At 53.5% G+C, this 26,946-nt stretch overlaps 2 protein-coding genes across 6 annotated transcripts in view; one reads left to right on the forward strand and one right to left on the reverse strand.

The window, feature by feature from the left end:
• The window catches only part of ATP2C2 (ATPase secretory pathway Ca2+ transporting 2), a 74,852-nt gene extending 64,445 nt beyond the window's left edge, over positions 1-10,407 (forward strand). Inside the window, exons 19-27 of one of the 2 annotated variants that reach the window (XM_061138302.1) lie at positions 1,063-1,160; positions 1,274-1,324; positions 2,624-2,790; positions 3,211-3,279; positions 3,354-3,470; positions 4,558-4,705; positions 8,025-8,123; positions 8,210-8,351; positions 10,023-10,407. In XM_061138302.1, the coding sequence (XP_060994285.1) occupies positions 1,063-1,160; positions 1,274-1,324; positions 2,624-2,790; positions 3,211-3,279; positions 3,354-3,470; positions 4,558-4,705; positions 8,025-8,123; positions 8,210-8,351; positions 10,023-10,141 (1,010 nt within the window). In that variant the 3' untranslated portion in view covers positions 10,142-10,407. The other variant, XM_061138303.1, reaches the window with a different exon arrangement.
• The window catches only part of MEAK7 (MTOR associated protein, eak-7 homolog), a 46,344-nt gene continuing 24,451 nt past the window's right edge, over positions 5,054-26,946 (reverse strand). For 3 of the 4 annotated variants that reach the window (XM_061138306.1, XM_061138305.1, XM_061138307.1), the window contains exons 3-8: positions 25,825-26,055; positions 25,326-25,470; positions 21,556-21,984; positions 18,899-19,017; positions 17,233-17,412; positions 15,222-16,744 (exon numbers count right to left, since the gene is read on the reverse strand). In XM_061138306.1, coding sequence (XP_060994289.1) covers positions 16,634-16,744; positions 17,233-17,412; positions 18,899-19,017; positions 21,556-21,984; positions 25,326-25,470; positions 25,825-26,055 — 1,215 coding nt within the window. In that variant the 3' untranslated portion in view covers positions 15,222-16,633. Of the gene's footprint in view, positions 7,738-8,074; positions 8,962-10,258; positions 10,370-11,170; positions 11,358-15,221; positions 16,745-17,232; positions 17,413-18,898; positions 19,018-21,555; positions 21,985-25,325; positions 25,471-25,824; positions 26,056-26,946 lie in introns of those variants that run through there. The other variant, XR_009692340.1, reaches the window with a different exon arrangement.

Genomic DNA, 26,946 nt, shown 5'->3' on the forward strand with positions numbered 1-26,946 from the left:
GCGACCCCATGGACTGCAGCCCACGAGGCTCCTCCATCCATGGGATTTTCGAGGCAAGAGTATTGGAGTGGGGTGCCATTGCCTTCTCCGGTACGGGTCACTGCCACTGCTTACGCCTGAGGGTCCTGGTCAGCAGAGTTCATGCCCACCTTCCACGTGCTAAGGAGAGATTTCTGAGGTTCAAGGACCCGCATCCCACCGCCTGAGTGGGTGTTTGTCCCTCAAACGTTGGCAGGTTCTCCCAAAGAGGGAAAGACCCCGTGCGTCCTGAGAAGCTTGTGTGTGCTCGGGCTGTCCGTCCGCCCACGATGACGCATCTGCACGGGCCGCATCGCTGCCAGCACACACCCAGTCTGCCCTGTGCCCTTAGCAAACCCGTGAGCCACTCTGACCCTCAGGCTCTGCCTCGGCAGAGGACCAGCCCCCTCCTCCTCCTGTGTGTCTGTTACTGCTGCGTGGGGTGTCGCACCTTGGTTCTCTTCCCCCTCTTGTCTTGAGGCAGCCTCACACTGGGGGAAGATCCCAGACTCTGGAATCAGGCAGAAAGAACCACGGCAGGTCCAGTCTTAGCACGTCCCTGCCCTGTGACCTTGGGAAGACTACCTCCCTCTCAGTTTCCTCATCTCTAAAGTGGGGATCATAAGGCCTTTGTTGCCAGTTTGTTCTGAGGATGGAATTAAGGTCACATGCCATAGCGGGCGGGCTCCCCAGGTGGCACCAGGGGTAAAGAATCAGCCTGCAGTACAGGGATGCAAGAGACGCAGGATCGATCCCTGGGTTGGGAAGATCCCCTGGAGAAGGGAATGGCAACCCACTCCGGTATTCCTGCCTGGAAAATCCCATGGACAGAGCCTGGCGGGCTGCAGTCCACGGGGCCGCAGGGTCGGACACGACTGAGCACACACACCACAGTAGGTGCTCTCCAGATGGAGCAGCGGTGGTTTTGTCCTTGTTTCTCCCAGTGGCCGAGGCAGGGCCCGGCGTCAGGCAGGTGCAGTGAGGGCCGAGGGCAGGGACCACAGTCTCAGACCCTCAGAAGGGACTGTCCCCTCCCCACTCCAGGAAGGAACATCAGTCTGTGCAACGGGAAGCTGAGCGCCATGTCCGGGGAAGAGGTGGAAAGCGCCGAGCAGAGCGAGCTGGCCGAGCGCGTCGGGAAGGTGGGGTCCCCCCGGGGCTCGCCGGCGGGGTGCGGGGCACGGGGCTGCCACGTCCTCAGTGCTGACACTCTGTCCCCCCCCCCCCCCCCGCCCCGCCCCGTCTACGGCTCCAGGTGTCTGTCTTCTACAGGACCAGCCCAAAGCACAAACTCAAAATCATCAAGGTCAGTCATGTGCCTCTTCTGGTCCCTCGGGGCACAGCTCGCGGGAGTGGCAGCTCTGCTCATGGGTGGCCCAGCGGGGACCCCAGGGCAGCTGCCCCGGCCCTGGGGAGAGAACTGGGGGGGCTCCGTGCCTCGTCCACCAAAGGCAGGGAGTGGGAATGGGGTGGTGCAAAGGGAGGAACGCAGAGGCCAGCCTTGGTTAGTTGCTGCTGCTTGGTGTATTCCTGTGTTGGTATATTAACTCCAGGCCTTGGTTTCCTCATCTGTAAACTGGGGAGAATGTGAGCTATACCAGCTAATTCACAGGCAGGAGAGGAGAGGGCGAAACGAAGCCAGGCCCGTGAAGCCTTTGGCAGCTGCCTGGCGCGCAGCAGTGCCCAGGAGAGAGCTGGTGCGACGGTGCATCATAAACAAGAGGGCTAGAGTGAGACTCCTGCAGATGCGTGCTTTTCCTGCACACGGATGCTTTGAAAAGTTGCTCTTTAATGCTTGTGTTTTTCTCTTCTGTGTTACTTGGGGTGTTTTTAGTTCTACAGAGTGAATCTCTGTGCCAGTCATTCTTCAAAGAAAATATACCTATTGAGCATGACATGGATTCATGGGGACAAGCTGATTATTCTTTGTTGATGGTTGTCAACTGAAAGAAAACAAAAAAGCACCCTCTGAGTGTCGAGTTAAGTTTTACTTGAGGCAGAATGAGGACGATAGCCCAGAGACAGCATCTCGGGTAGCGCTGAGGAACCACCCCAAAGCGGGGAGGACAGATGGAGGGACTCTGTGATACCAGAGATGCGACTCTGGTGACGTGCTGACAAGCACACGTTTTAGCGGGGGCTTGCTGCTAGTCACGAGGAGCAGATGGCTCTGTTGATGACTTTTTAGCGCTTTTCTGGATATGAAAGGATGTAAGAATCGAGGCTCTTAACATCCGCTCCTGAAAATAGCTAGCCTGTTCTGTGGGTTTCTCCCTCATTCCCCATCTCCACCCTGAGCTGCTTTCGGGAGGTGTGGAAGGTCAGCGGCTGCAGTGGCCAGTGACTTCATCCTTGTAGAAGCAGGTGGCCAGACAGTTTTTGTTGTTGGCACTGTCCCTTCTGTGGTCTTAGTTTAGGGCTCACTACAGCCCTGAAAAGGAGGAGCTGTGATCCCACTTTGCAGATGGAAAAGCTGAGGCTGAGAGGGTCACAGCTCGCCTGGTGCCCCGGCTGTGGTGCGGTGGGAGACTAGGAGCAACAGGGAAAAAGTGTCTGGAAGGCAGGTGCTCAGGCTGCAGGCCCCCTGGGGCTCCTCTTTCCGAAGGCTCTGCAGGAGACGGGGGCGATCGTGGCCATGACTGGGGATGGGGTGAACGACGCGGTCGCCCTGAAGTCAGCAGACATTGGCATCGCCATGGGGCAGACGGGGACAGACGTCAGCAAGGAGGCCGCCAGCATGATCCTGGTGGACGACGACTTCTCGGCCGTCATGTAAGCCGCCCTTCAGGTGGCTCCTTAGTCACAGAAATGCCTGGGGCGGAGGCCCCCTGCTCTGCTGTGGTGGATGTACACGGTGTCCCCAGGCCCACCCACCACGGAAAGCAGGGTCAGGGGCCCCTTCTCCTTGGTGAACACTTTGGAGTCTTGGGTGAGGGCTGGGGTCCTGGGGCTCAGACAAGAGAATAATCTATGTGCAGTCTTCAGGCAGAAGGGTGATTGTGGCTTGGGGACCTGTCCCCAGGGGCTGGTGACACCTGTTAGGACATCCCCCTCCTCTACTATTCCCGAGAATGCCAGCAAGGAGAAATGTTACCACTTGTGACACCATCACTTCCTTTAGCAACTGACAGAGCTGGCTGACTCTTCCCACCCTGCTGTCTTTCTCAGTAAACGCTTTCACCTCTCTTGCAGGAACGCAGTGGAGGAAGGCAAGGGGATTTTTCATAACATCAAGAACTTTGTCCGCTTTCAGCTGAGCACGTAAGTCCAGGCCGGCACCCCCTACCGGCCGGGTCTGGGAGCAGCTGGTGACCGGCCGTGTGTGTGCCCTGCAGGAGCATCTCGGCCTTGAGCCTGATCACGCTGTCCACCGTGTGCAACCTGCCCAACCCCCTCAACGCCATGCAGATCCTGTGGATCAACATCATCATGGATGGGCCGCCGGCGCAGAGGTGAGGCAGCGGGCTGGCGGGGACATGCAGGGGGACATGACGAGCATGGGAGGAGGCATCCAGTGGGCTGGCCGGGCGATGGCAAACTCTCTGCCTCAAAGGCTCTCCCTGGGCTACCTGCATTCTGGTCACTGCCTCCAAGAAGTCCTCCCTGATTACTCTAGCAGCAGCCTCCTCCCTCCCAGCCACCTTACCCTGCTTTATTTTTGCCTAGAGGGGAAACTGTTTCATTGTTTATCTGATCATAATCCATCTCCACTCTAGGATGCAGCTTTGTGGGGGAAGGCTTTGTCCCCTGCAGTGTCCTCGGCTCTGCAGTGGTGCTTGGCACACAGCAGGCGCTTAGGGAATTAGTGGCTGGATGAGTGAGGAGGGGATGTGAGGCCAGCAGAGGGACACAGGAGGCAGGATGGGCTCTGGGGGCGGGGAGGACCATGTGAACACGCGAGGGGCGTGCCTGTGTCTGAGCACAGGGGAGGTGGGGCCGCTGAAGTGTTACTATTACTGATCTAATCATTGCCAGTGACAGCTTCACTCCCCCCACAGCCAGCCGGAGGCTGACCTCTTCTCCATGCTCTTCCTGGGAACGGGGTGTGCGCACAGATGGACCGCAGCTGTACCTGCCTAAGAGGGGTCTCCCCCAGTGTGCTACCTCCTCGGTGTCCCCACACCACCCTGCTGGCTGATCCCATTTCAGAGCTGGCTGAAGGCAGACCGCATTTCTCCAGGCCGAGGGAGACCTGGGACGAGGCCAGGCCCAAGCTGGGGTGGAAGGGTCCCCCAGGTGATGGGTGGCCAGGCACTGTTCAGGATCATTAGGTCGGCCGAGGGCAGGCTTTTCTGTGGCCCTGCAGGTGGAGGACCTGCAGGGCTGTCCGTGGGGTCCAGGCCGTAGGGAATACCCGGGAAGGAGCCGAGGGGAGCCAGGCGATGAGGGAGGGGGCCAGATGACCTGGAGACGCTGCCCACGCCTGTCCAGGCCTTCCACGTGGACCCTGGCGCATCACTTCAGCGTGACCTTGTGCATTCGACCTCTACACGTCTTTTCAGTGGCTTATCTCAAAGCGTCCGGTTTTGTCCCGAGCAGCCTGGGTGTGGAGCCAGTGGACAAGGACACACTCCGGCAGCCACCGCGGAACGTCAGGGACCAGATCCTGAGCCGAGCCCTTGTCCTGCGGATCCTCCTCTCGGCCACCGCCATCATCAGCGGGACCCTCTTCATCTTCTGGAAGGAGGTGAGGGCGTCCTCGTGGGCTCGGCCAGCCGGGCAGTGCGGTCCGCCCCCGGGGCTCAGGGTCCGTGGGGTGTGGGGGAGGGGCAGCAGGCGGTGGGCGGAGGCGGATGGGCCGCGGGGTTGCACCGCCAGAGAAAGGATGGGACCCAGTGCCTCTCCTGCTTGCTGTTACCCCCGGGAAACAACCTCAGCTCTGAGAGATAGTCCTGTTTTAGTCCCAGGAGGTGGCTGTTTGGGAGACCTTACCTCTTTTAAGAACTTTTATTTTATCTTGGAGGATAGCTGATTTACCATATTGTGTTAGTTTGAGGTGTACAGCAAAGTGATCCAGTGATACATACATTCATCCTTTTTCAGATTATTACTACAGTTTATTACAGGATATTGAGTAGAGTTCCCTGTGCTATATACAGTAAGTCCTTTTATATAAATTCATCCCGGAGTCCCAGTTTATCCCTCCCCTCCACGTTTCCCCTTTGTTAACTATGAAGTTTGTTTTTGAAGTCGGTGAGGCTGTTTCTGTTCTGTAAAGAAGTTCATTTGAATCATTTTTTTTTAGATTCCACATCCAGCAATATCATATTTGTCTTTCTCTGTCTGACTTAGTGTGATAATCTCCAGGTCCATCCATGTTGCTGCAAATGGCATTGTTTCATTCTTTATGGCTGAGTAATATTCCATTATATATAATATACACACACCCCCCACATCTTTCTCCATTCCTCTGCCGATGGAGACTTAAGCTGCTTCCATGGCTTGGCCATTGTGACTAGTGCTGCTATGAACATCAGGGTGCGTGTATCTTTTCAAATTGTGATTTTCTCCAGATATATGCCCAGGAATGGGACTGCTGGATCTTAAGGTAATTCTATTTTTAGTTTTTTAAGGAACTTCCATACTGTTCTCCATAGTGGCTGCGCTAATTTACATTCCCATCAACAGTGTAAGAGGGTTGCCCTCCTCCATACCTTCTCCAGCGTTTATAGACTTCTTGATGATGGGCATTCTGACTGGTGGGAGCTGGTATCTGATTGCAGTTTTGATTTACATTTGTCTAATAATTAGCAATGTTGAGCATATTTTCATGTGCCTCTTGGCCATCTATCTGTACATCATCTTTGGAAAAATGTCTATTTTGTTCTTATGTCCATTTTTTTATTGGGTTGTTTGTATATTTTGGAGATTGATCCCTTATTGGTTGCTTTATTTTCTCCCGTTCTGAGGGTTGTCTTTTCATTTGCTTATGACTTCCTTTGCTGTGCAAAAGTGTTTTCTTTTTTGAAATACAGAATCTTATTTAGAAACTAAAGTAGAAAAAAAAAAATCCTGTCAAGAAATACCAGGTAGAAAATGCGGGCTCCCAACAAAATGAAATTTTAGGGCAACAAAAGTCTAAAAGGCCACGAAAGAGAAATAGCACTACTGTGAATTGAACAATGGCTACTTATATTTTTTGGCACTGTTACGCGGAATCTGGATCTTTCTCTGCATTCCACACAGAGCATGTACTACGCAACAACTTTATTATGAAACAGCTGCTTGTTACCCACATTTTAGGACAAGCTGCCACTAGAAACAAATCAATACCAATACATCAGGGACCGAGCAATCTCAGTAGTGGGTGAGGTTGCAGAATTCTGCCAAACGAAGGAACAGAATAGGCTGTGAGCAAAGCAAATGGGGGAGTTAAGAAAGAACATATTTTAAATGTTAATAATTAATTCAGACACTGTACTAAGTATTGTGCAAAAGAAACTTAACATGTCTATCTCCAAAGAGATTAGTGCACTGGCAAAGGGTTCTGAGAACAGTGAAGGGCTGTGGACAGCACGTACCAAGAACACCCAGCCTTGGGGGAGTGGTGGTCTTCCCTGCCGACTCCCTTTTGCCAGAGGTCCAGAAAGAACTGCAGCACTGTCATCCTGCCTGCTGAGCCTCCACTGTAAGCGGCAAACTGTGAGGCAAGAAAGAGAGGAATCCCCAAGGGGAGCAGAGAAACATGATCACTGTAAGCTTCTAAGAGAGGAAGGTGGGCCATGACTCCCTCCCATTCAAATCCCAGAGATGAGGGCCAAGTCCCCAGAAGTAGCTGTTAAGACTTGAAAACTGGATACTCCTCATTGACTTAGAAATATCAAGGACAACCGGAAAAGTCCTCAGAGGAATGTTCCGTGAGGATCTAGCTCCGGGAAGTAGCACCGAAACACCCACTTTCCCCGGTGTGAGAGAGACATCTAGTGGGGTGCTGCGGCACCGCGTGGGGAGCTCAGCCCGGAGCTCTGTGATGACCGAGACGGGCAGGATGCTAGCTCAGGGGGGAGGCAGCACGTGCATACTTCCAGCCGATTCACGGCGTGTGCAGCAGAAATCAACATGACACTGTTCACAGTTATCCTCCAATTAAAAATACATGGGGAAAAAATCTAAGCTCTTAGACTCAGGGTCTCAGGGCTTGAAAGCACACCCTCTATTCATCCAGGCAACGATGCCTCTTGCATCGTCCTCTTGGTCAAGGACACTAAAATGGCTTTACAAAGCAACAAACTTACCTTTTGGACCAAGGTCCACTGGGCCTTTGAGGGTCAGCCAGCCCTGTGAGGCCTGGACCAGCAGGCTCCAAAGCTTCCAGGTTCAGGCCCTTCCTTCCCGGACACGGTGTCAAGCACACAAAAACCCCTGCCATGTTACATTTCGCAGTCTGAAGTAAGTTTAACGAGGTCCCACGTGTTTATTTTCGTTGTTACTTTCATTACTTGAGGAGGAGGATCAGAGAAAGTGTTGCTGTGGTTTACGCCAGTGTTTTTCCTGTTCTCCTCTGAGATTTACAGTATCAAGTCTTACATTTAGATCTTTAATCCATTTTGAGTTTATCTCTGTGTGTGGTGTTAGAGAATGTTCTGATTTCACTCTTTTACCTGTAGCAGTCCAGTCTGAAGAGACTCTTTTCTCCTCTGTAGGCAGGGGGTCTTTCCATGGGTCACCTTTCTGTGGCCCCGCAGGTTCAGGCACCCCTGTGCTGAGAGAGCCAGTGACCTAGGGAGAGAATCAGGCCGGCGTGTGAGCACCCGATTGCCTGTGTGCAGGAGAGGGGCTGGCCGGGGTGCTGGATCACCCCCATTTCTCAGCTTTTCTCGAGCATGCCCTCATCCCACCCCAAGAGGCGCGGCTTGGCTCCATCCTGCATCCTGACCTCCGGAAAGTGGAGAGGCCCCACCTTTGTCCAGTCCAGGCACTCAGCCAGGCACAGGTTCTAACACAGTCCCGAGAGCGGGGTCCCCAGTCTCCCCTGCACCTCCTCACCCTGCACACTCATGTTCCAGATGCCTGAGGACAGGGCAAGCACCCCACGCACCACGACCATGGCCTTCACCTGCTTCGTGCTCTTCGACCTCTTCAACGCCTTGACCTGCCGCTCCCAGGTGAGCCCCCGGCAGGACGGGATGGCGGCCTCCCGGCCCGAGTGCTCCAGCGGCTCCTATGCGCTGACTGCTCTTCTCCCCTGCAGACCAAGCTGATCTTCGAGATCGGCTTCCTCCGGAACCGCACGTTCCTTTACTCCGTGCTTGGCTCCATCCTGGGCCAGCTGGCCGTCATCTACACGCCGCCCCTGCAGAGGGTCTTCCAGACGGAGAGCCTGGGGGCGCTCGGTGAGTGGGAGGGCTCACCGGGGGCTGTCCTCACTGCCTGCCCGGGGCGTGAAGTCCCCTCGAGGGGCCATCCTGTCCCCAGGGGACTGGGCTTGTGCCTGAACATGAGCACCGGGCGGGAGCGGGGGACGCAGTGTGGGTGTGGAGAAGGTGCGAGACTCAGGGGCTGGAGCCCCTGCTGGGAGTCAGGGGAGGGCAGAGGGATCGCAACACCCTGGCCACCCCCCTTCCATCCTGGGACAAGAGGCCCCAGGTGGGTGCGGTGAGGCCCCGGGGCAGCTGGATGGACCACGGTCTACGCTGGCTCAGCCTCTGACATGCTGCCCGGGCCTAGGAGTGTGTAAGCCCTAGGAGTGTGTAAGCCCGCCAGGGGCTGTAACGGGGCCTGTGTGACAGGGACCCTGCTTACCTGGAGACCAGACTGGGCCAGCCAGCAGTTCCTGCTGAGAAGGCCACACGTAGAGACCACTGCGGCCCTCCGGGTCCCAAGCACACCCGCCCTGGACGGAACCCCAGGCATGCTCCCCAGCGTCCTCCCCAGGCTTCCGGCAGCCCCACCATCTTTCTGTGAAAGCTGTGCGGGGTAGCTGGGCCTCCTGTGCCTGAAACACTGACGGGAGGGAACAGAGAGGGAGGAAGTGGCCTGGAGAGCGGCAGTGAGCAGAGCCTGTGCGGGGAGGGCTCCGGGGTGACCACCAGCCCAGTTTTCCACTGGGGACATCAGATCCCAGTGGGCAAGGTTGCTGGTGAGACTGCTGGCCCTTCCCAAGATCCGAGGACCACAAAACCATCGGTTGTGTCTGAGGTGGTGGAGACAAGGACGCTAAACACCTAGAGACTCTCAGCTTTTTCTTCCCCGAAATCTAAAAAGCAGGGTCTCTGGGAGTGCAGACAAAAGAAAGAAAAAAAAAACAACAATGTTTTTACAGCTGTTTCCATCCACTGGGAATTCCATCAGCTCACCCCGTCTAAAGAAGTGCAAGGTCCGTGCCAGGCACCACGGCTGTCACAGATCCTCGACAACAGGAAGCCAAGCAGAGGCTGAGGGGGGAGTTTAGGGGCCAGGCCACCCAGATGAGTCAGGGTGGGGCTGGACTGGGAGCCACGGTCGGGGTGTCTGCCCCAGGAAGGCTCTCTTTACAGCCGAAGTTGGCCGGCCTGCTCCCCGGCTCTGTTGTTTAGTTGCTCAGTTGTGTCCGACTCTTTGCAACCCCGTGGACTGTAGCCCACCAGGCTCCTCTGTCTGTGGGATTTTTCCAGGCAGGAATATGGCAGTGGGTTGCCATTTCCTTCTCCAGGGGATCTTCCCGGCCCAGGAAGCAAACCCACATCTCCTGCATTGCAGGCAGATTCTTTACCGCTGAGCCACCAGAGAAGTCTGGCTCTGAGCCGCCTGCACAGACCAGTAGGTCCTGGTGTAGCTGGCTCTGCAGTGTTCTGCATCCCGGGCTGGGGAGATCTCTGCCCGCTCAGGAGGCGTGGACAGTCTGGCCCTCAGCTCCTGGGTCCGGGCCCCTCACCTCTGTCTGCAACTGCCCCAAATGACAGGGGCGGAGGACAGAGCTCTATGGCCACGCTGGGCACTGTGCCAGTGCTGGGCATCGAGGGGCCAGGGACCAGAGGGTATGCCATGCACTCTCTGACCTTTTTCTCTTTTTTGTCTGTTGGCAGATTTATTGCTTTTAACCGGATTGGCCTCATCCGTGTTCATTTTGTCAGAGTTCTTCAAACTATGTGAAAAGTTCTGCTGCAAAGCCCAGAAAGCCCAGACCCCCCAGGAAGATGTATAGTGGACCCTGACCCGTGGAAAGGTCCCTAAATCTCTATTTTTATGTGACTGTGGCCCTCTGCCTGCCCCGTCCCGTCCGAGAGGTGTCTAAGGACACGACAGCATCGGGTCCGCTCACCTAGCTGTTCCTGGGGAGCCAGTGGGGAGCACAGGCCCAGCCCTGAGTCCTCGGTCCCCGTGGGCATCCACTGTTCCGTCCTGCCGGGCCCTGGGATGAACCGTGAGGAACCTGCCAAGAAACACAGCACTATTTATTAAATCACAGTGATTTTTATTAACCACGTCTGGCTGCGTATTTGTGCCATAGCTGGGTGCCGCGCAGCCCCTGGTAGGAGGGGAACACGGGGTGGGGGGTGGGGACGGAGGAGCAGGGGGCAGGATCTGGACTTCTGGTCACTCTGCCCATCTCATCCACAAAATGGGGGCTTTGGGTATCTCTAAGGGTGATGCCAGGGGGCCCAAAGATCATTCTGTTGGCTTTAATCTGTGCTTGCCTATAAGTGGCCAAGTGGGGAACACACAGCCTCATGTTCGTGACCCCAGAGCACGTGGTGAGAGCCAGTCATGGCCTAAGCGGCCTCAGCAAAGAGGGCCTGGGCTTCTGAAGCTGAGCAGGGTGTGGCCTCTCCCCTCCCAGAACCAGGACTCCCCACAGCCTGAGCCCTAAGACTGGTTTTGTTGGTGGGTGTTTTTTTGTTTTTTTTTTTGCCACACTGTGCGGCATGCCAGATCTTAGTTCCCTGAAAGGGATGAAACCCATGCCCACTGCAGTGGAAGAGCAAAGTCCCAACCACTGGACTGCCAGGCAAGTCCCAAAGACTGCTCTCAACACACGTCCACCCTTGCAGCTGAAAGATGGCAGAGAGGTCTGCAGCCAGGCAGAACCGACCACGGGAAACCAGAAACAGAACTCCACCTGCCACGCAATGCGGCCACAGCTATAGCCTCCCCCTCCCTCAGGGCTTTCCAGAGAAATCAAACCATAGAAGGAGAGCAGCGAAAGAGAGAAGGACACTTGTGTTAAGCTCACCTCATTGTCGGGGCTGGCGAGACTGACGTCTGCAGGACAGGCCGGAAGCTTGGGCAGGAGCTGGCACTACCCTGTCCCTGACCACCAGTCTGGGGGCTAGGATTCCACTCTCTCACTGCCACAACCTGACCTCCATCGCTGGCTGGGTACCAAAACCCTGCTTCAAGCTGCTGCAGGCTGAGGTCACCTGAGGTCATTTCAAGTCAAGAATGAGAAGGAGGCATCATTATTAATAAAATTCAGAAAGGATTTTCTGACAACAAGAGACAGAAAGGTCTAGAAATCAAAAAAGTGGGGAAATTATCCTTACTTCCAGGTTTCCCATCACACTAGGTGCAATCAACACAGTGTACACTTTAAACTGGACAACCTTGTCTGTCAATTATATCTCAGTAAAGCTGGAGGGAAAAAAGAGAAGTCACACAGCCAAAACATAATAGAAAGATGCTTTACAGTGCTGGGGGGAAAAGTCAAAATATCTTAAAAAAAAAAAAAAAAGCAAAAACAACCCTTTGAAAATTAAGGCAAAATATTTTTTTCAGACAAAAAAAAAAAAAGATCCTAATAGCTGCAGGCCTGCAGAGAATTCATGGATAATCAGAAACAGTGACCAGCAGTAGTTCTCGATGCAAGGTTCCCTACACCAGCCATGGCAGCATCACTTGGGAATTTATTAGTGTGTTATTATCTAGACGTTATCTAGGTGTTATCTAGATGTCAACTCTCAGATCCCTACCCAAAACTACTAAACTAAATTCTGGGGGTGGATTATATTCCCTCTTTTTATTAGCTGCTGCTGCTGCTGCTGCAAAGTCACTTCAGTCGTGTCCGACTCTGTGCGACCCCATAAACGGCAGCTCACCAGGCTCCCCCGTCCCTGGGATTCTCCAGGCAAGAACACTGGAGTGGGTTGCCATTTCCTTCTCCAATGCATGAAAGTGAAAAGTGAAAGTGAAGTGGCTCAGTTGTGTCCGACTCTTAGCGACCCCATGGACTGCAGTCTACCAGGCTCTTCTGTCCATGGGATTTTCCAGGCAAGAGTACTGGAGTGGGGTGCCATTGCCTTCTCCCTTTTTATTAGAAAAGTATTCAAATATAAATGAAAGTTTTTTCAAAAGAAAGAAGACTAGGAGTATGAACCCTAGATTTCATTCTGATTAACCCTATGGACAGAGGAGTCCATGGAATCGCAGAGTCGGACACAACTGAGCGACTAACACACAACATACACACACACACACAACCCTTAATTAGTTGTGTGATCCTGGCCAAGTCACTTCATTACAGTACCTTAACTCTTAGTGACTTAGAAACTGATAAAATGATAATGATAAAATTTATTGTGTCTAATTGTATGCCTAGAATTATATCAAGTGGTACAAAGAAACAAAGAACTGTATATACCCGACCTGTTCTCCAGGCATCAGGATTGGGGTGTGGGGGCAGGAGGAAAGGCAATATGGTTTCTGGAGATGTCGATTATTATAGAGAAGATAAACCCCCGATGGCTCGGCGGGTGGAGAATCCGCCTGCAGTGCAGGAGACACAGGAAACTCCGGTTCCATCCCTGGGTTGGGAAGATCCCCTGGAGAAGGAAATGGCAACCCATTCCAGTATTCTTGCCCGGGAGAACTCCACGGACAAAGGAGCCTCGCAGGCTACAGTCCAATTGGTCACAAAAGAGTTGGACACAACTGAGCGACTAAGCACACATATAGAGAAGAAAGCTGTCACTTCATCCCATCATGAAGAAATAACACATTAAGATCTGGGTATACATTTATACACCTTCCAGACATTTTACTATCTACATAAACATGTCTTTTTAAAAAAAATAAAATTTGGACTATTCTGTTAAAAAAAAAAAAAGGCAGGGGGTACTCTAGGTGATTCTGATGTGGGCTCAAGGTTGAGAACCACTGGATAAAAGAACTCAGCAAGCTAACTGGGTACAAAACTATGTTGAGAGCCTCCCAGAATGCAGTCATTGGTTTGTGGAGGTGGGAGAGAGCCCACTCACAGAGCCAGCAATGACAACAAATTTATGTAGCAAACTTGGATGTTCCTGTTCTTCGAGGAAGAAGCAGCGTCAGCCAGTGTCAGTTCTGCCTACGTGCATCAGTATTTAGTGCCATCCTGAAAATACCATCAAGATGTAGTATTCTGGCTGCGCCTCCTGGCATGTGGGATCTTACTTCCCCGACCAGGGATCAAACCTATGTTCCTGCAGGGGAACCACGGAGTCTTAACCACTGGACGTCCAGGAAAGTCCCCTATCAAACATTTTAGAAGTAGTCAAAGTGCTACCAAAGATCAGACAGAATCAAGCATTTGAAGGGGAAAAAAAAACAAGGTAGTAACAGAAATAGCTCTTATGTCTTTCTATCATAAAACTGAATCACTTCGCTGTATGTCTAAAACTAATGTAACACTCTAAATCAACTATAGTTCAATATAAAATTTAAAAAATGTTAAAGAGAATAAAAAATTTTAAAAAAGGAAATACATTTTGAATGGAGCAAAGATTTAGGAGAAGGACTAGAAAGCACAGCAGAAAAAAATGGTTTTTGAGTAGCAGGTACACAAAAACTAAATTTTAATACAGTTGTTGGTGACAACATGGCCAATGGGCACTCCGGGTCTCAAAAGTATAAACTGAGCTTGAAAGAGGTGTGTTGGTTTCTTAATATCTAAATAAAAAAGCATGTACCTTTTGATCCAGTAACTTGGCTTCTAAAGGTGCAGCCTCCAGACGGAACCAGAGACAGATGAGCATAAACGATGTTCACTCCAGCGTCGAATAGTTACAGACAGACCGTTCCCCAGCCGGGGATAGTTGAACGCCAGAAAGAATGGGGCATCCATCTCACGGGACGTCACACAGTTGGGGAGAACAAAGGGGTAAATACAGAGCCATTTCTACCCAAAAAAAAGGTGAGGGACAGACCAGGGTGTGTAACACTTCACCTCTAGGGAAGAAAAGGCTGGAGGGGCACAGGAGTTGGACTTAGCTTTCAAGTTACACCCTTTTGTATTTTGACCTTTTTTTCCATGTATGCATAAGCTAATCTTTTAATTAAAAAATATAGTGGGTCCATCAACAGATGAATGGATAAAGAAGATGTGATGTGATATATGTGTGTGTGTGTGTGTGCGCGCGCGCGTAATGGAATACTACTCAGCCATAAAAAAAAAACCCATAAAGTTCTGCCATTTGCAGCAACATGGATGGACTTACAGGGCATTGTGCTGAGTGAAGTCAGAGAAAGATAAACACGGTCTGGTATCACTTATACATGAAATCTAAGAAATAAACTACTGAATCAAACAAAAAAGCAGCAGACTCACAAATACAGAGAAAAAACTAGGGGTTACCAGTGGAGAGGGGTGATAGAGGGGGGTGGGGGAAAATTATGGGGTTACAAAATCACGTGTGAGAGACTTTTGAAAATTGTAAAGCAGTCGAGAATTTAAAGTAAACTTCCTTCAACAGAAAGAAAAAAATTTCCAAAAAATAACTATGGTGGGAAAAAAGTTAACAGCAGCCATGCTTTGAAAAGTTGTTTTAAAAGTTATGCTGTTTAAAAGCCGTGTGTTAAAAAGTTAACACACAGCACTTTTCAGCCCTTCCTTCCAGCACCTTCACGGACCCTGATGCGTGTCCTGATAAGGGAGGGAGACTGCCTCCCTTACGACCCGAACTTTTATCCCCCTTTTTATCAAAGAGCAAATTCCTCATGTGTTAAAACTAGCACTGCAGGTTTCCCAGGCCCAGGAGAAGCGTGGTTCCTCCGGTCACCGGTCAATGTGCTCAGGCCCTCAGCTCATGGGGGTCCCACGGCTGCCCCACGCCCATGTGCCCTTCACGAGGGCACACATCCCCCGGGTTACCAAGCACCTGGGCCGGGCACCTGCTTCCATCCTGTAGCTGAGCTGTCCTGGGAAACCATCAGGCCCCTGGGCATGACCTGCACTCTTGTGAGAAGAGAAACGAAGCAGAAAACAGGCCGCAGAAACACCTCCAGCCTCTCTGACAGCCACAGACAGTAAATGGTATTGAAGGGACCTTTTATTAGCGAGGTATTATTACACTGCATTTTTATAAAAAGTCTGTAACAGACTGAAGACTCGAGGCCTAATCCTTCAGATCATGGTATGGATATCTGAGGATCACAACGTCCGGTGTCTGCCTCCCATCAGTTAGGCAGCCACAGAAGCACCTGAGAGGCTGTTAAAACTGGCCCTTTTATAAGGAAAGTCAGTTAGGACGGAGTGTGAGTGTCACCGTTGCGAGTGTGCATTTCCTTGTGAAGGCCCATGTGCAAGGCCTTCTGCTTGGGGCTCAGCAGCAGGTCTCATGAGCCTCCTGTAGAAAACGCAGAGCCCGCAAGTGCACACAGCTCGGTCACTATGGCTTAAAATCGGGGCCGACTCGAGAATAAGGCAGCATTTATTGTCAGATCTGTAGCAGGACAGCGTGGAGCAGGGAGGACAGGGGCAGCAGTCTTAGGGCCGGGCCTGCAACACCCCTGAGCTCGATGCTCAGCATGTCAGGAGGTTCTCTGGGCCACCCCCAAGGGACAGGGCTAGACTGGACAGGGCCCAGCCCACCCACATCTCCGCTAGCATGGCAGGGTCACTGTTGACGGCAAGTCCACAAGGTCAAGATAAACACCATCCCCTGGGGGGCAGCAAGAGGTGATGCTGGGAGGCCAGGAGCCCAGGCCGGTCCTGTCAAGGCACTCGCCCCCAGCTCCTGCGACAGGCCTGTATCAGCAGGACTCTCAGCCCTGAGTGTCCCCACGTCTACATCAGAAACAGGACCGCCACTCTGCTGCTCTGCTCACCTCCTGGTTTCCCATGTGCTCTAGAGCACAGACCCACTTAGAACAGCTGACAAAGGCTGACATCCAACCTCACTGAAGACCCAGGTCACTGTCACCTTCAAAATCTCCAGCTACATGCTGTTAGTACACTGCTAACACTTTTTTTTTTAGAAATACAGAAATTCCATATCAGAGGAAGCTACTCCCCAAAGCACGGGGATTCCCTTGACCAGAAGAAACGGCGCCTCAAGGCTCTTAACTGGGGGTCCTGAGCAGAGGCCCAGTGACCCCCAGTGAGTGGAAACACGCCCCCCCCCCCCACCACTACAAGAACTCCAGTCCCCAAAGATGTCAGTTCTGGCCAGTCTCAACATCTCAGCGTCCTCTTTGGATTTCATCCCTAGGGAACGAGCCAAGTCTAAGGATCAGGTTGCTAGCTGTATGCTCGGGATTCCAGGGGGAGACACCCCCAGCGATGGACATATGGCAACAGAGGAACTGTACTCTGTGCGGACTGGGCACCGCCAGGACATGAACTGCACGCTCTGGACCAAAGTCAGGCCTCCGCGGGATGTGGGAGGGTGGGCAGGCTGCACTCCGGCTCCAGGGTGGCCCGCGCCGGCACACCAGCCCATCCTCACTGCTCATCGGGGACCTCCCGGAACCCTTCACTGTGGCAGCCCCGCCCACTGACTTTCAGCAGGGCCCGGGCCTCGGGGTCGACGTCCAGAATGCTCCTGTTCCTGGCCTTGGGAAGAAGGAAGGAGGGGTGTGTTCAGTGACCAAAACCAGCCAGTGGCGTCCCACCGCTGGCACGTTTCTCAGAGCGGACTTGGGGCCCTACTGATGCCACAAGGGAAATGTGGGGGACGGGGGCTCTAGCCCCGCCCCCACTGTGTTCCCCACCACCACCCTGGGAGGCCATCGCTGGGGGGTGATGCGGTGCAAGGAGGCCAACAACTCATCGTTGAACCCTGGATCCGGAAGGGACCCCAGACCCTCCTCAGCTTGCAAAGGAGCCCCCATCCATCTGGGACCCCACCTCCCTGGGGTGGTTCTTTTAGGACACCCCCCACAGATCCCAGACAGGACTCCCTGCCCGGCTGTGCACCCACGGGCATTCCTCTGGCCAGCGACGGCTGCTGGAAACAAGTCTGGGGAAAACCATCTCCAGGTGGAGGTGTGAAACATGTGCAACGGATCAAGCTGAGAGGGGAGAAGCACCCCCACGCTCACCGGCTCTGCCTTCGGGGCGTCTCCCACCGCCCACACCTCCAACTTCTGGAACTGGAAGTCCTCCTGGGCCGACAGCTGAGGGCTGCCGTACGTGGTGCACGAGGGCTTGGCCTTGCTGTGTCCTTTCCCGAAATCGACATCGATCCACAGCCCAAAGTAACCGTGCTGTCCTCCCATGCCCTGCGGAGGGAGGCACATCACACCCCAAAGCCCACCCCAGCCCTCAGGCCACAAGGGAATGCGGGAAGTGAATGCAACTTTCTTCATTTTTTTTTTAAACTGTGAAATAATATAGATTGGTACAACTGAAGGATCCCACTGCAGGTGCCTAGAACACTCATCCAGGTGTTCTGAGTCCCACCCAGTGGCTCTTTCTCACAGGGCTGCACTGGCAGGAAACACAAGTCAGGACTTCCCTGGTGGTCCAGAGGCTAAGATGCCACACTCCCAGTGCGGGGTGGGGGGCGGGCCCCATCCCTGGTCAGGGGGCTAAATCCCACATGCCATAGCTCAGTTCACCTGCCACAAGTAAAGACCCAGCGCAGCCAAACAAATAAAATATCTTAAAAGGAAACACAAGTGACAACAGAGGACAGAAGAATCCAGACGATCAGACCCAGAGACTGCAGTCTGTAAAACGAGGGGAGAGGTCCTCCCAGCGCTCGAGGCTGGGAAACCTGTGTCCGGGCCCCCAGACCTCAGGCCCCTGTGCTGGAGCAGACGTGTCACTCACTCGGGGCGGTGACGGCAGGGGGCAAAGGAGGAAGCTTTCCGGCTCTAGGAGAGTGGCTGGCGGGAACAGAACTCCTGTTCAACCTCTCTGGTTCCCTTCTCCGGGTGCCGCCTCCACCCCGGGGCCCGGAGTTAACACTGAGCAAGAGACCAGCGCGGACACCAGCCCAGCTCAGGGCCACCTCTCCCCGCCGGCCGACTACTGACCCGCTGAGGCCGAGACCCTCGCCCCTGTCGACACCAAACTGCCCTTTCAGAAGGCATCTCAGGCCATCAGGAGGCCCAGGGGAGCCCCAGAGAGAACCGGGGAGGAGCTCGGGGCCTGCTCCACACTGATGAGGTTGACCCACCTTCCCCGCCCCTCGGTGCTGCAGACTCGGGACTGGGAGTTTCCTGAGATGCTTTTCGTTAAGCAGCAGGGAAGAGAACTAGGCTGGTGCTGCTAGGAGACACCTCTCACAGCCAAGCCAAGCATCTGTGCGGGTGCCCATCCCAGCTCCTCGCCCAGTCCTGTCCCCACGTCCCCCACCGTTACCTGTGGCCTTCACCCCTGCCCGCTTCTTCCTGTGGCTGAGTCCAGCCTGACGGGTCCAGGGAGCCCAGCCCTGCCCCCGGCACGAGTGCCAGGGCAGTGTCTCCAGTCACAAAGGCCACAGACCGACCACCTGATGACCAGGAGCCTGGTGGAACCCATCATTCACACACAAAGCCCAAAAATGCCCCAACAGAGGCCCCGTTTTTTCCGAGGGAGAAGTTTGGTCGTGGCTGTCACTCCTGGCATCACCACCCCGAGATCCGGGCAGGATGGACCGGACACCACACGCTACCCGACGAGGGGGCGAGTGCCTCAGGGCACGTTGGGGCCGGGGCTGTCACCAAGGGATGGACAGTACCACGGGGCCCGTGCCCAGCCACCTCCAACCCTGGTCCTTACCAGACCGTTGGGGATGGTCTTCCGCCCTTGATTCAGGTACATGTAGTGGTCGTTGTAGCCCGTGCAAGTGTACACAGCCATGCTGGGGGAGATGGAGAACAGGAAGCACCTGTCGTCCCCTGAAAGTGAGCAGAGCGCAAAGAAGACGGATCACCCACCGCAGCTGGGCATGCGGAGGAGCAGGAAATGCAAACAGGCCCACTCAGAGGCTGAGCTGGAGGAGCTTCTTGGGGTCCTCGGCGTGCGGGGCAGGGGCGGGGGGGCTCCCACATGTGGGAGCGGAGCCCTCAGACCAGTGGGCAGATCCCAGACCCACAGCTGCCCGGGGCCCGTAGGATGAGCTGTGGCTGGGAGGCGAGGGTGACCGCCAGAAAGGAACGTGGCGTCTGCCTGCTGGGGACGCCACCCTGCCACCCAGAGTCAGAAAGGGCAGCCTCGTCTCCGCGTGGGAGCAAAGGGCAGGCGGTCCCTGCAGGCCCCGGCTGGGTGCCCGCAGGGCCTCAGGCACGTCACCCAGGGGACGGAGGACGCCTGCAGATGCAGCTGGCTGGGAAGTGGGGGGCGCACCCTGGGAGAGGTGACCCTGCACCTTCATCTGGGCACAGGCGTGGGCACGCTCCACTCAGCGGAGGTGCAATCAGAGCTCCAGAAATGAGGAGCCCTCCACCTCAGACTCCTTCCCCACCCTCATGCACTCACTGCGGGGTGGTGACGGAGGGCACACACACCCCGCCCGGGGACCTCCCAGCCAGGTGGGAACCAGGGCCATGCCCCAGAGCTGTGGGATCTTCGCCGCCCCTCCGCGGGGACAGTGTGAGGGCACCTGACACTGGACCCAGCTCAGGCACTGGGGGAGGAAGCCCCAGGAAGCAGGCGGGCGGCCCGAGTATGGAGGGTGACATGAAGTGGGCTCTGAGCCCCAGGAGGCCTTGCGGAGGACGGCCCTGGGCGGCAGGCGGGCCTGGGCGGGCAGAGTCAGGACCTGCGATGCCCAGGCCTCCCCTCCAGATGGACCCGGGGGCCTCCGCAGGGACTTGGCTCCTCTGAAGCCGGGAAGATGGAGATGGCCGGGTGAGGGCCCCTCCGCGGAGGAGGGACCCCCGAGGGGACGAGGAGGGCATGAGGGAGCAGCGGGACCCCTCGGCCGTACAGCCAGGTTTGTGGGCGCTGGAGTCGGGGAGGAAGGGAAGTGAGCCTGGGGAGGCCACAGGGACTGGGAGACACAGGGCTGCCCTCCAGGCTAAAGACTCAGGCTTGAGTCCACGTGCCCCAGAAGGACGGGTCTCGCCTCCAGTAACGTCCTGGTCCCACCCAGCCCTGGGACCGTCACTTCACCTGCCGGTCCCAAGGCTGCCTGTCGGCCAGTGTTTCCTGGCTCCTGGGTGCTGAGTGAGGTGTCCGGGCCACAGAGCATGGACCTCATGCTAGTCCATCCTGGGATCCGTGCCCAGAGGGACGGGCCACCTGGGGAGGACGACCCTCCACTCTAGGGCGCAGGGCAAGCGCCGAGGAGTCACATGACCTGCAAAGGCGTCAGTCCCACGGCGGGGGGGGGTGGGGGGTGGGGGGGTTCCTTGCCCGACTCTCGCCACCACACCACCCCCCATCACCCCACGGTTTACAGGCTACCATCCCCATGATTCTGGGAACCCCAGGCTCAGAGAGGGTAAAGCACCCCGTCCAGGACACAGCCAGACTCCACCCAGTGCTGTGGGCCTTTGGCTGCCCCTCGGCCGGCAGAAGCGGAAATGAAGTGACCCTGTGGGTGTCACGTCTCTCCAAGGCACAAATACTCGAGGTGACTGTTTGGGGGACCAATAGATGAGAAACGCCCAGGACATGAAAGGCATCTGTGAGGCTGGGCTGCCCCGTGCTAGAATCCTGGCCTCACACTTCACGACAGAAAGAGCTCCCCTCTGAAAAGCTGGTAACTGCAATTTTCCCACGGTTCTTCAAGCAGAGGAATGAATGCTGCTCTCGTAAATGTAAGCTGGAGATGCAGCGGAGCTGACCTTTGGGTTAATACAAGAGGAGCTGGAAGAAGTACACGTTTCAGCTAGATAATAATGACTCGGGGCTGTTCTTCCACGTCCTTGAGCAGAGCCTCCAATCACACAGAGACCCAGCTCATCGTCCCCAGGGCCCCCTCCCCGTGATGCTGTGACAAGGTGGGCAAGCAGCTCTCTGTCCTAAACCGTGTGCAGACAGAGGAGCCAGAGCTGGGCTCCTGCAGTCCTCCTCCATGTTTGGGGCATGGGTGGCTGTTGGCAGAGGGTGCTGGTATGGCTGGCTCCCCAGTAAAAAAAAAAATAACCCTGGGCACTGATGCTCTAACACAGCCCTGCTGGACATCACTGCAACCATTTAATGATGCTGAGCCGCTGTCTCCTCACCTGAAATCCAGGGGTGAAGACACCTGTCCGGCTTACCTGACCCGGCAGCCAGAGTCTGTACAGAAATCCGTGAAGTTAAACCTCCATAAACACCATGCTTCCCCATCCTCCCAAACACGTCTAGAAAAAAATGCTTGGGGGAGGAGATGGAACAAACAGCGCACATGCTCTGGCAGGCTCAGAGGTCTCCATGTGGCGGCTGAGGGACCGGAACTTGCCAGGGGCGCTGCGCTACCATGTGGGGCTTGGGCGGCCAAGTCTCACCTTGAAACTGAGGCTTGACTTCCCAGGAGCAGGAGGCAAAGCCCCCAAACACGTGGCCGTCACAGTCCTCAAGCAGCACCAGGCAGGGCCCCCTGTGTGTGATGCGCCCGCAGAGCTGGGCAAAGCTGTTCCCGTGGAGCTCAGTGGCGAAGAGCAGGCGCCAGCGGAGCCGCCGCTCCTGGGGCAGGTGTGAGTTGATGTAGATGACAGACAGGATGTCCAGGAGGCTGGCAAACTCCCGCTGCGGGTCCACCTGGCGCTTGGGGACCAGGGCGGCCAGCTCGAGGGTCGAGCACAGGAGGAGGAAGCCCTGGTGGATGATCAGGCTCAGAAACGTGGCCACTTGGTGGGCCCGGAACACCCAGTCCTCCAGCACAGCCTCGTCACAGTCACAGTCCAGCCACTGAGGCCCCAGAAGCTTCCCGCCACCTAGGGGAGGAGAAAACAGCGCTGGGGGGTGGGGGGGGGGGGCAATGACATCATCTCTGTCTGCTTTCCTGAACCTGCTCTGTCCAACAGGGCAGCCACACGTGCAGTTCATCTGCATCGAGATGCGTGGTGAGTGTAAAATGCACACCCCGTTTCAAAGACTTGGTGTGAAAAAGAGTGTAAAATAACTTTTTTTTTTTTTAACATCGCCGAGGTTAAAGTATATTTTGGAAATTTTCTTAAAATTAATCTCACTTGTTTCTTTTTGCTATTTTCATGTGGTTACTAGAATATTTAAAATTTCACATGTGGTTGCTTTGCAGTCCACATCCTACCCCTGTTGGATGTGCTCATCTAAACAACTCAACATCAATGCTCTTATCTTTTCTCTGCAGTCCCAGCTGTATTTCAGAGGCCCAGAAGACACTTATACCCCCCACCTGGGGCCCTGAAACTCCCCAGCATCCCTTCCTGAGAGGGCTGGCTACACCAACTTTGACTGTGTCACTCAGTCGTGCCCAACTCTTTGCAACCCCATGGACTGTAGCCCACCAGGCTCCTCAGTCCATGGAATTTTCCAGGCAAGAGTACTGGAGTGGGTGGTCATTTCCTTCTCCAGGGGATCTTCCCGACCCAGGGATCGAACCCTGGTCACCTTCATTGGCAGATGGGTTCTTTACTGACTGAGCTACCTGGGAAGCCCTACATCAGGGTAGTGGTTGGTAATTTCCTGGGCAACCCTCAATTTATCTGGGGAGAACAGGTTTCATTAACTACAAATTATGCTTCATTGTTTCCAACCAACACCTATGGTTCTGATTTCTGTCTCTTACCTACCAGGAACAGAGGTGACGCGGCAATGGCACCAGAAGACAAACTATTGGGACTTCACACATATATTATGGTCTTATATATTAACAGTATATTATGTTATTATTCTTTCCAAGTTCCAACGACCTGTGTTTAGAAATCCAGCTTTATAATAAATCAGTAACGTTTTTATAAAATAAGTCAACTTTGTTTTATACGTTGACAAGTCTACAAGATTCACCTCAAGGTATTTTTAAATTCCAAGTAGATTGAAATAAATACTGTTTCTCTGCCAACAATAGCAGAACACATTCTTCTCAAGCAGGTCCGGAATATTCCTCAGAGCAGACCATATGTTAGGCCATAAAGCATGCCTGGATAAACTGAGAAGAACTGAAGTCATGTAATGTATGTTCTTCAATCACAGCGTAATAAAATTACAACTCAGAAGGCAATTTGGGAAATTCACAAATACATAGAAATTAAAGAGTATACCTCTGCACAACCAATAGGCCAAAGAAGAAATCATGAGGGGAGTCAGAAAACACTGAGCTGAATGAAAACAGAAACACAACATACCAAATGCGATTCAGCTAAAGCAGTGCTCAGAGGGAAATGTATAGCTATAAATGCCTATATGAAAAAGAAGAGAGACCTCAAATCAACAGCCTAACCTTCTACCTTGAGAAACTAGACAAAGAAAACCAAAGTAGACATCAGAATCAAGCTGCCAGATAACAGGACATGGAACTCACCTCTTCCCACAAATACATCAAGAGTACATCTACAAGACTTCCCTAGTGGTTGGGTGGTTAAGCATCCGCCTGCCAATGCAGGAGACATGGGTATGATTCCTGGTCTGGGAAGATCCTACATGACCCAGAGCAACTAAGCCCGCACACCACAGCACCGAGCCCAGTGCTCTAGGGCCCGCATGACACAACTACTGAGCTCGCGGGCCACAACTACTGAAGCCCGCGAGCCTACAGCCCACACTCTGCAAGGAGAAACCAACACAGTGAGACGCCCACGCGCCACAACTAGAGAGCAGCCCCACTCACAGTCAGAGAAAGCATGCGCACTGCAACAGAGACCCAGTGCAGCCAAAATTAAGTAGTTAAAAAAAGAATACATCTGCCGGCCGTCATCAAGAAAACCTACAAAACATAAATGCCGGAGAGGGTGTGGAGGAAAGGGAACCCGCCTACCCTGCTGGTGAGAATGTAAACTGGTTTACAGCCACTACAGAGAACAATATGGAGGTTCCTCAGAAAACTAAAAACAGAGCTACCACATGATCCAGTAATCTCACACCTGGGCATACACCCAGACAAAACTATAATTCAAAAAGATCCATGAACCCCAAGGTTCATAGCAGCACAACAGCCAAGAAATGGAACCAACCTAAATGTCCACTGACAGAGGAATGGATAAATAAGATATGGTACATATATACGATAGAATATTACTCAGCCATAAAAAAGAACAAAGTAATGCCATTTGCAGTAACATGGATGGACCCAGAGATGATCATACTAAGTGAAGGAAGTCAGAAAGAGAAAGTATGATATTACTTATACGTGCAATCTGAAATACGACACAAACCAACACATCTGTGAAACAAATATAGACACACACACAGCAACAGATGTGTGGTTGCCGATGGGGAGGAGTATGGAGGAAGGACAGATTGGGAGGTTGGGGTTGTGCGTGCATGCATGCACACTCTATCATGTTCGACTCTTTGCAACTCCATGGACTATAACCCACCAGGCTCCTCTGTCCATGGGATTTCCCAGGCAAGAGTACTGGAGCGGGTTGCCATTTTCAATTCCAGGGGATCTTCCCGACCACATCTCGTGTCTCCTGCATTAGCAGGTGGGTTCTTTATTACTGAGCCATCTGGAAGCCTGAGGTTGGGGTTAGCAGATGCAGACTATTATATATGGAATGGGATAAGCAATAGTGTCCCACTGTAGAGTGCAAGGAACTATATTCAATATCCTGTTACAAATTATAATGGAAAAGAATATATTTAAGTCTAAATGAGTCACTGTGCTGTACAGTAGAAATCAACACAACACAATCCACAGTACTTCCATTTTTAAAAAAAGGGCGGGGGGGTGGAAACCAAACTAAATCTAAAGGAATCTAAAGGAAGCAGAAGAAAGGAAATAAAAGACTTGAAGATAAATGAAATAGAGGTTAGACAACAGAGAAAGTCCACAAAATCAAAAGCTGGCTCTTTGAAAATAACAAGAAGTGAACAAACCTGTAGCTAGACTGACCCAGAAAAAAAGAGAAGGCTCAAATGACTAGCATCAGAAATGAAGGTGGGGACGTCACTACGGACCTGGCGGAAATAAAGATTATGAGGAAATATTGCGAACAACTGTGTGCCAAGGAAGAGATAATCTCAACGGCCCTCCAAATTTGAAAGACACACACTTTGCTGATTTCAAACTTTAATACAAGATGGCGTGGAACCACTCTCCGACACCAAGGTGTAGGGACTAGGGCAGGGCACTTGCCTTGAAGCTTCATCTCGGAGCACAGCTGGGCGGCCAGCACCTGCACCCTGGACGGGGAGCCTGGGGGTGGCTTCTGACTCCAGCCTCGCAGCTCCTGTCTGTAGTTTAGCACATGCACCACAGAGCCAACCAGGTCCTCTGTAAACTTGGAAGATCACAATTTCACCATTAATCACACCGCCGTTGTACCTCTGACCCACATCAGATCAACATGGAGAAGGGCGTCTTGTCTCACTAAGGCCAACGTGGTGGACCCCAGGGTGGGAAGAACCACATGATTTGGGTAGTTATTCAGTTTTCCAACGATGCCCTCGGCTGGTCTAGTTGGCTGATGCCTCTTTGTCCAGGAGTTCTGACCTCAACCGGTTATGTGGTCTAGGGTCCCCCCAGGGGGGACTTCTGCACAAGGCCTCCATCAGCTGCTGCGTCATCCTGAGCCCCCCAGCAAGGCACATCAACACTGCCTGGGGTGGCTGTGAAGCACCTGCTGGCCTCTCACCTTGTAGACATCTCTTGCTTTCACAGGACCTCCTGAGGCAGAAATCATGTTCAGGATCACGAGACTCTTCTCCTCGGCAGTTCCTTTCAACAGGTGGGACATGGACACTGTGAACTGCTTCTGGGAGATGTGCTCGCTGGGCCCCTTTGCCTTCCTGCTGCCGTCCACCCTCTGCATGCCCTCGAACAGTCTGGTGACCATCTCTGGGGGAAGAGCGTCCCCCACATGGCCCTAAGGGGACAAGCGGGTGAAAAGCCCAGACAGGGTGCAAGTCAGATGCGGTAGGATGATGGGAAAACAGGTAAGGGACCAAGACCAACCGCTGCTACCAGCAAAGAACCTTACCAGGCCCCCAGCGCACCATCTCTGCCCACTAAGGGCATCACACCACCCCAGGACCCACACACCTGACGTGTCCCGGCCCCTGGCTCATCTTGGCCATCAAACTCTTCTGTCATCGGTTCCCATACTGCCCTCCAGACTTCCCAGTCTCCCCAGACCGGCCATGTCCTTCCTGCCTCTGGCCATCGGCTGCTTTTCACTCTGCTAATGTCCTCTCCATTCTAGTTCAAGCAGCTGTCATGTGCATATCTGAATTTATCTCCTTGTGGAACACACGGTCTGTGTAGTGCTACACTGGTCTCCTCTGTATCAGGGATTTCCAGATATATTAACTATCTGTCCAACTTCTTTGTGCTCAATATGCATTGGAAAGTGGAAGAGGGATAAACTGGGAGATTGGGATTGACATATACCCCCTACTATATATAAAATCAGCCTTCCCTGGCAGCTCAGACAGTAAAGAATCCATCTGCAATGCAGGAGACCTGTGTTCAATCTCTGGGTTGGAAGATCCCCTGGAGAAGGGAATGGCTACCCACTCCAGTATTCATGCCTGGAGAATTCCATGGACAGAGGAGCCTGGTGGGCTACAGTCCATGGGGTCGCAATGAGTCGGACACGACTGAGTGACTAACACATACACGTATATAAAACAGGTAACTAACAAGGAGCCACTGCATAGCACAGGGAGCTCTACTCAATCCTCTGTAATGACTTCTATGGGAAAAGGATCTAAAAAGGAGTGGGTGCATGTATTTGTATAACTGACTCACTTTGTTG

This window comes from Dama dama, chromosome 4 (genome assembly GCF_033118175.1).
Source record: "Dama dama isolate Ldn47 chromosome 4, ASM3311817v1, whole genome shotgun sequence".
NCBI classification, from domain to species: domain Eukaryota; kingdom Metazoa; phylum Chordata; class Mammalia; order Artiodactyla; family Cervidae; genus Dama; species Dama dama.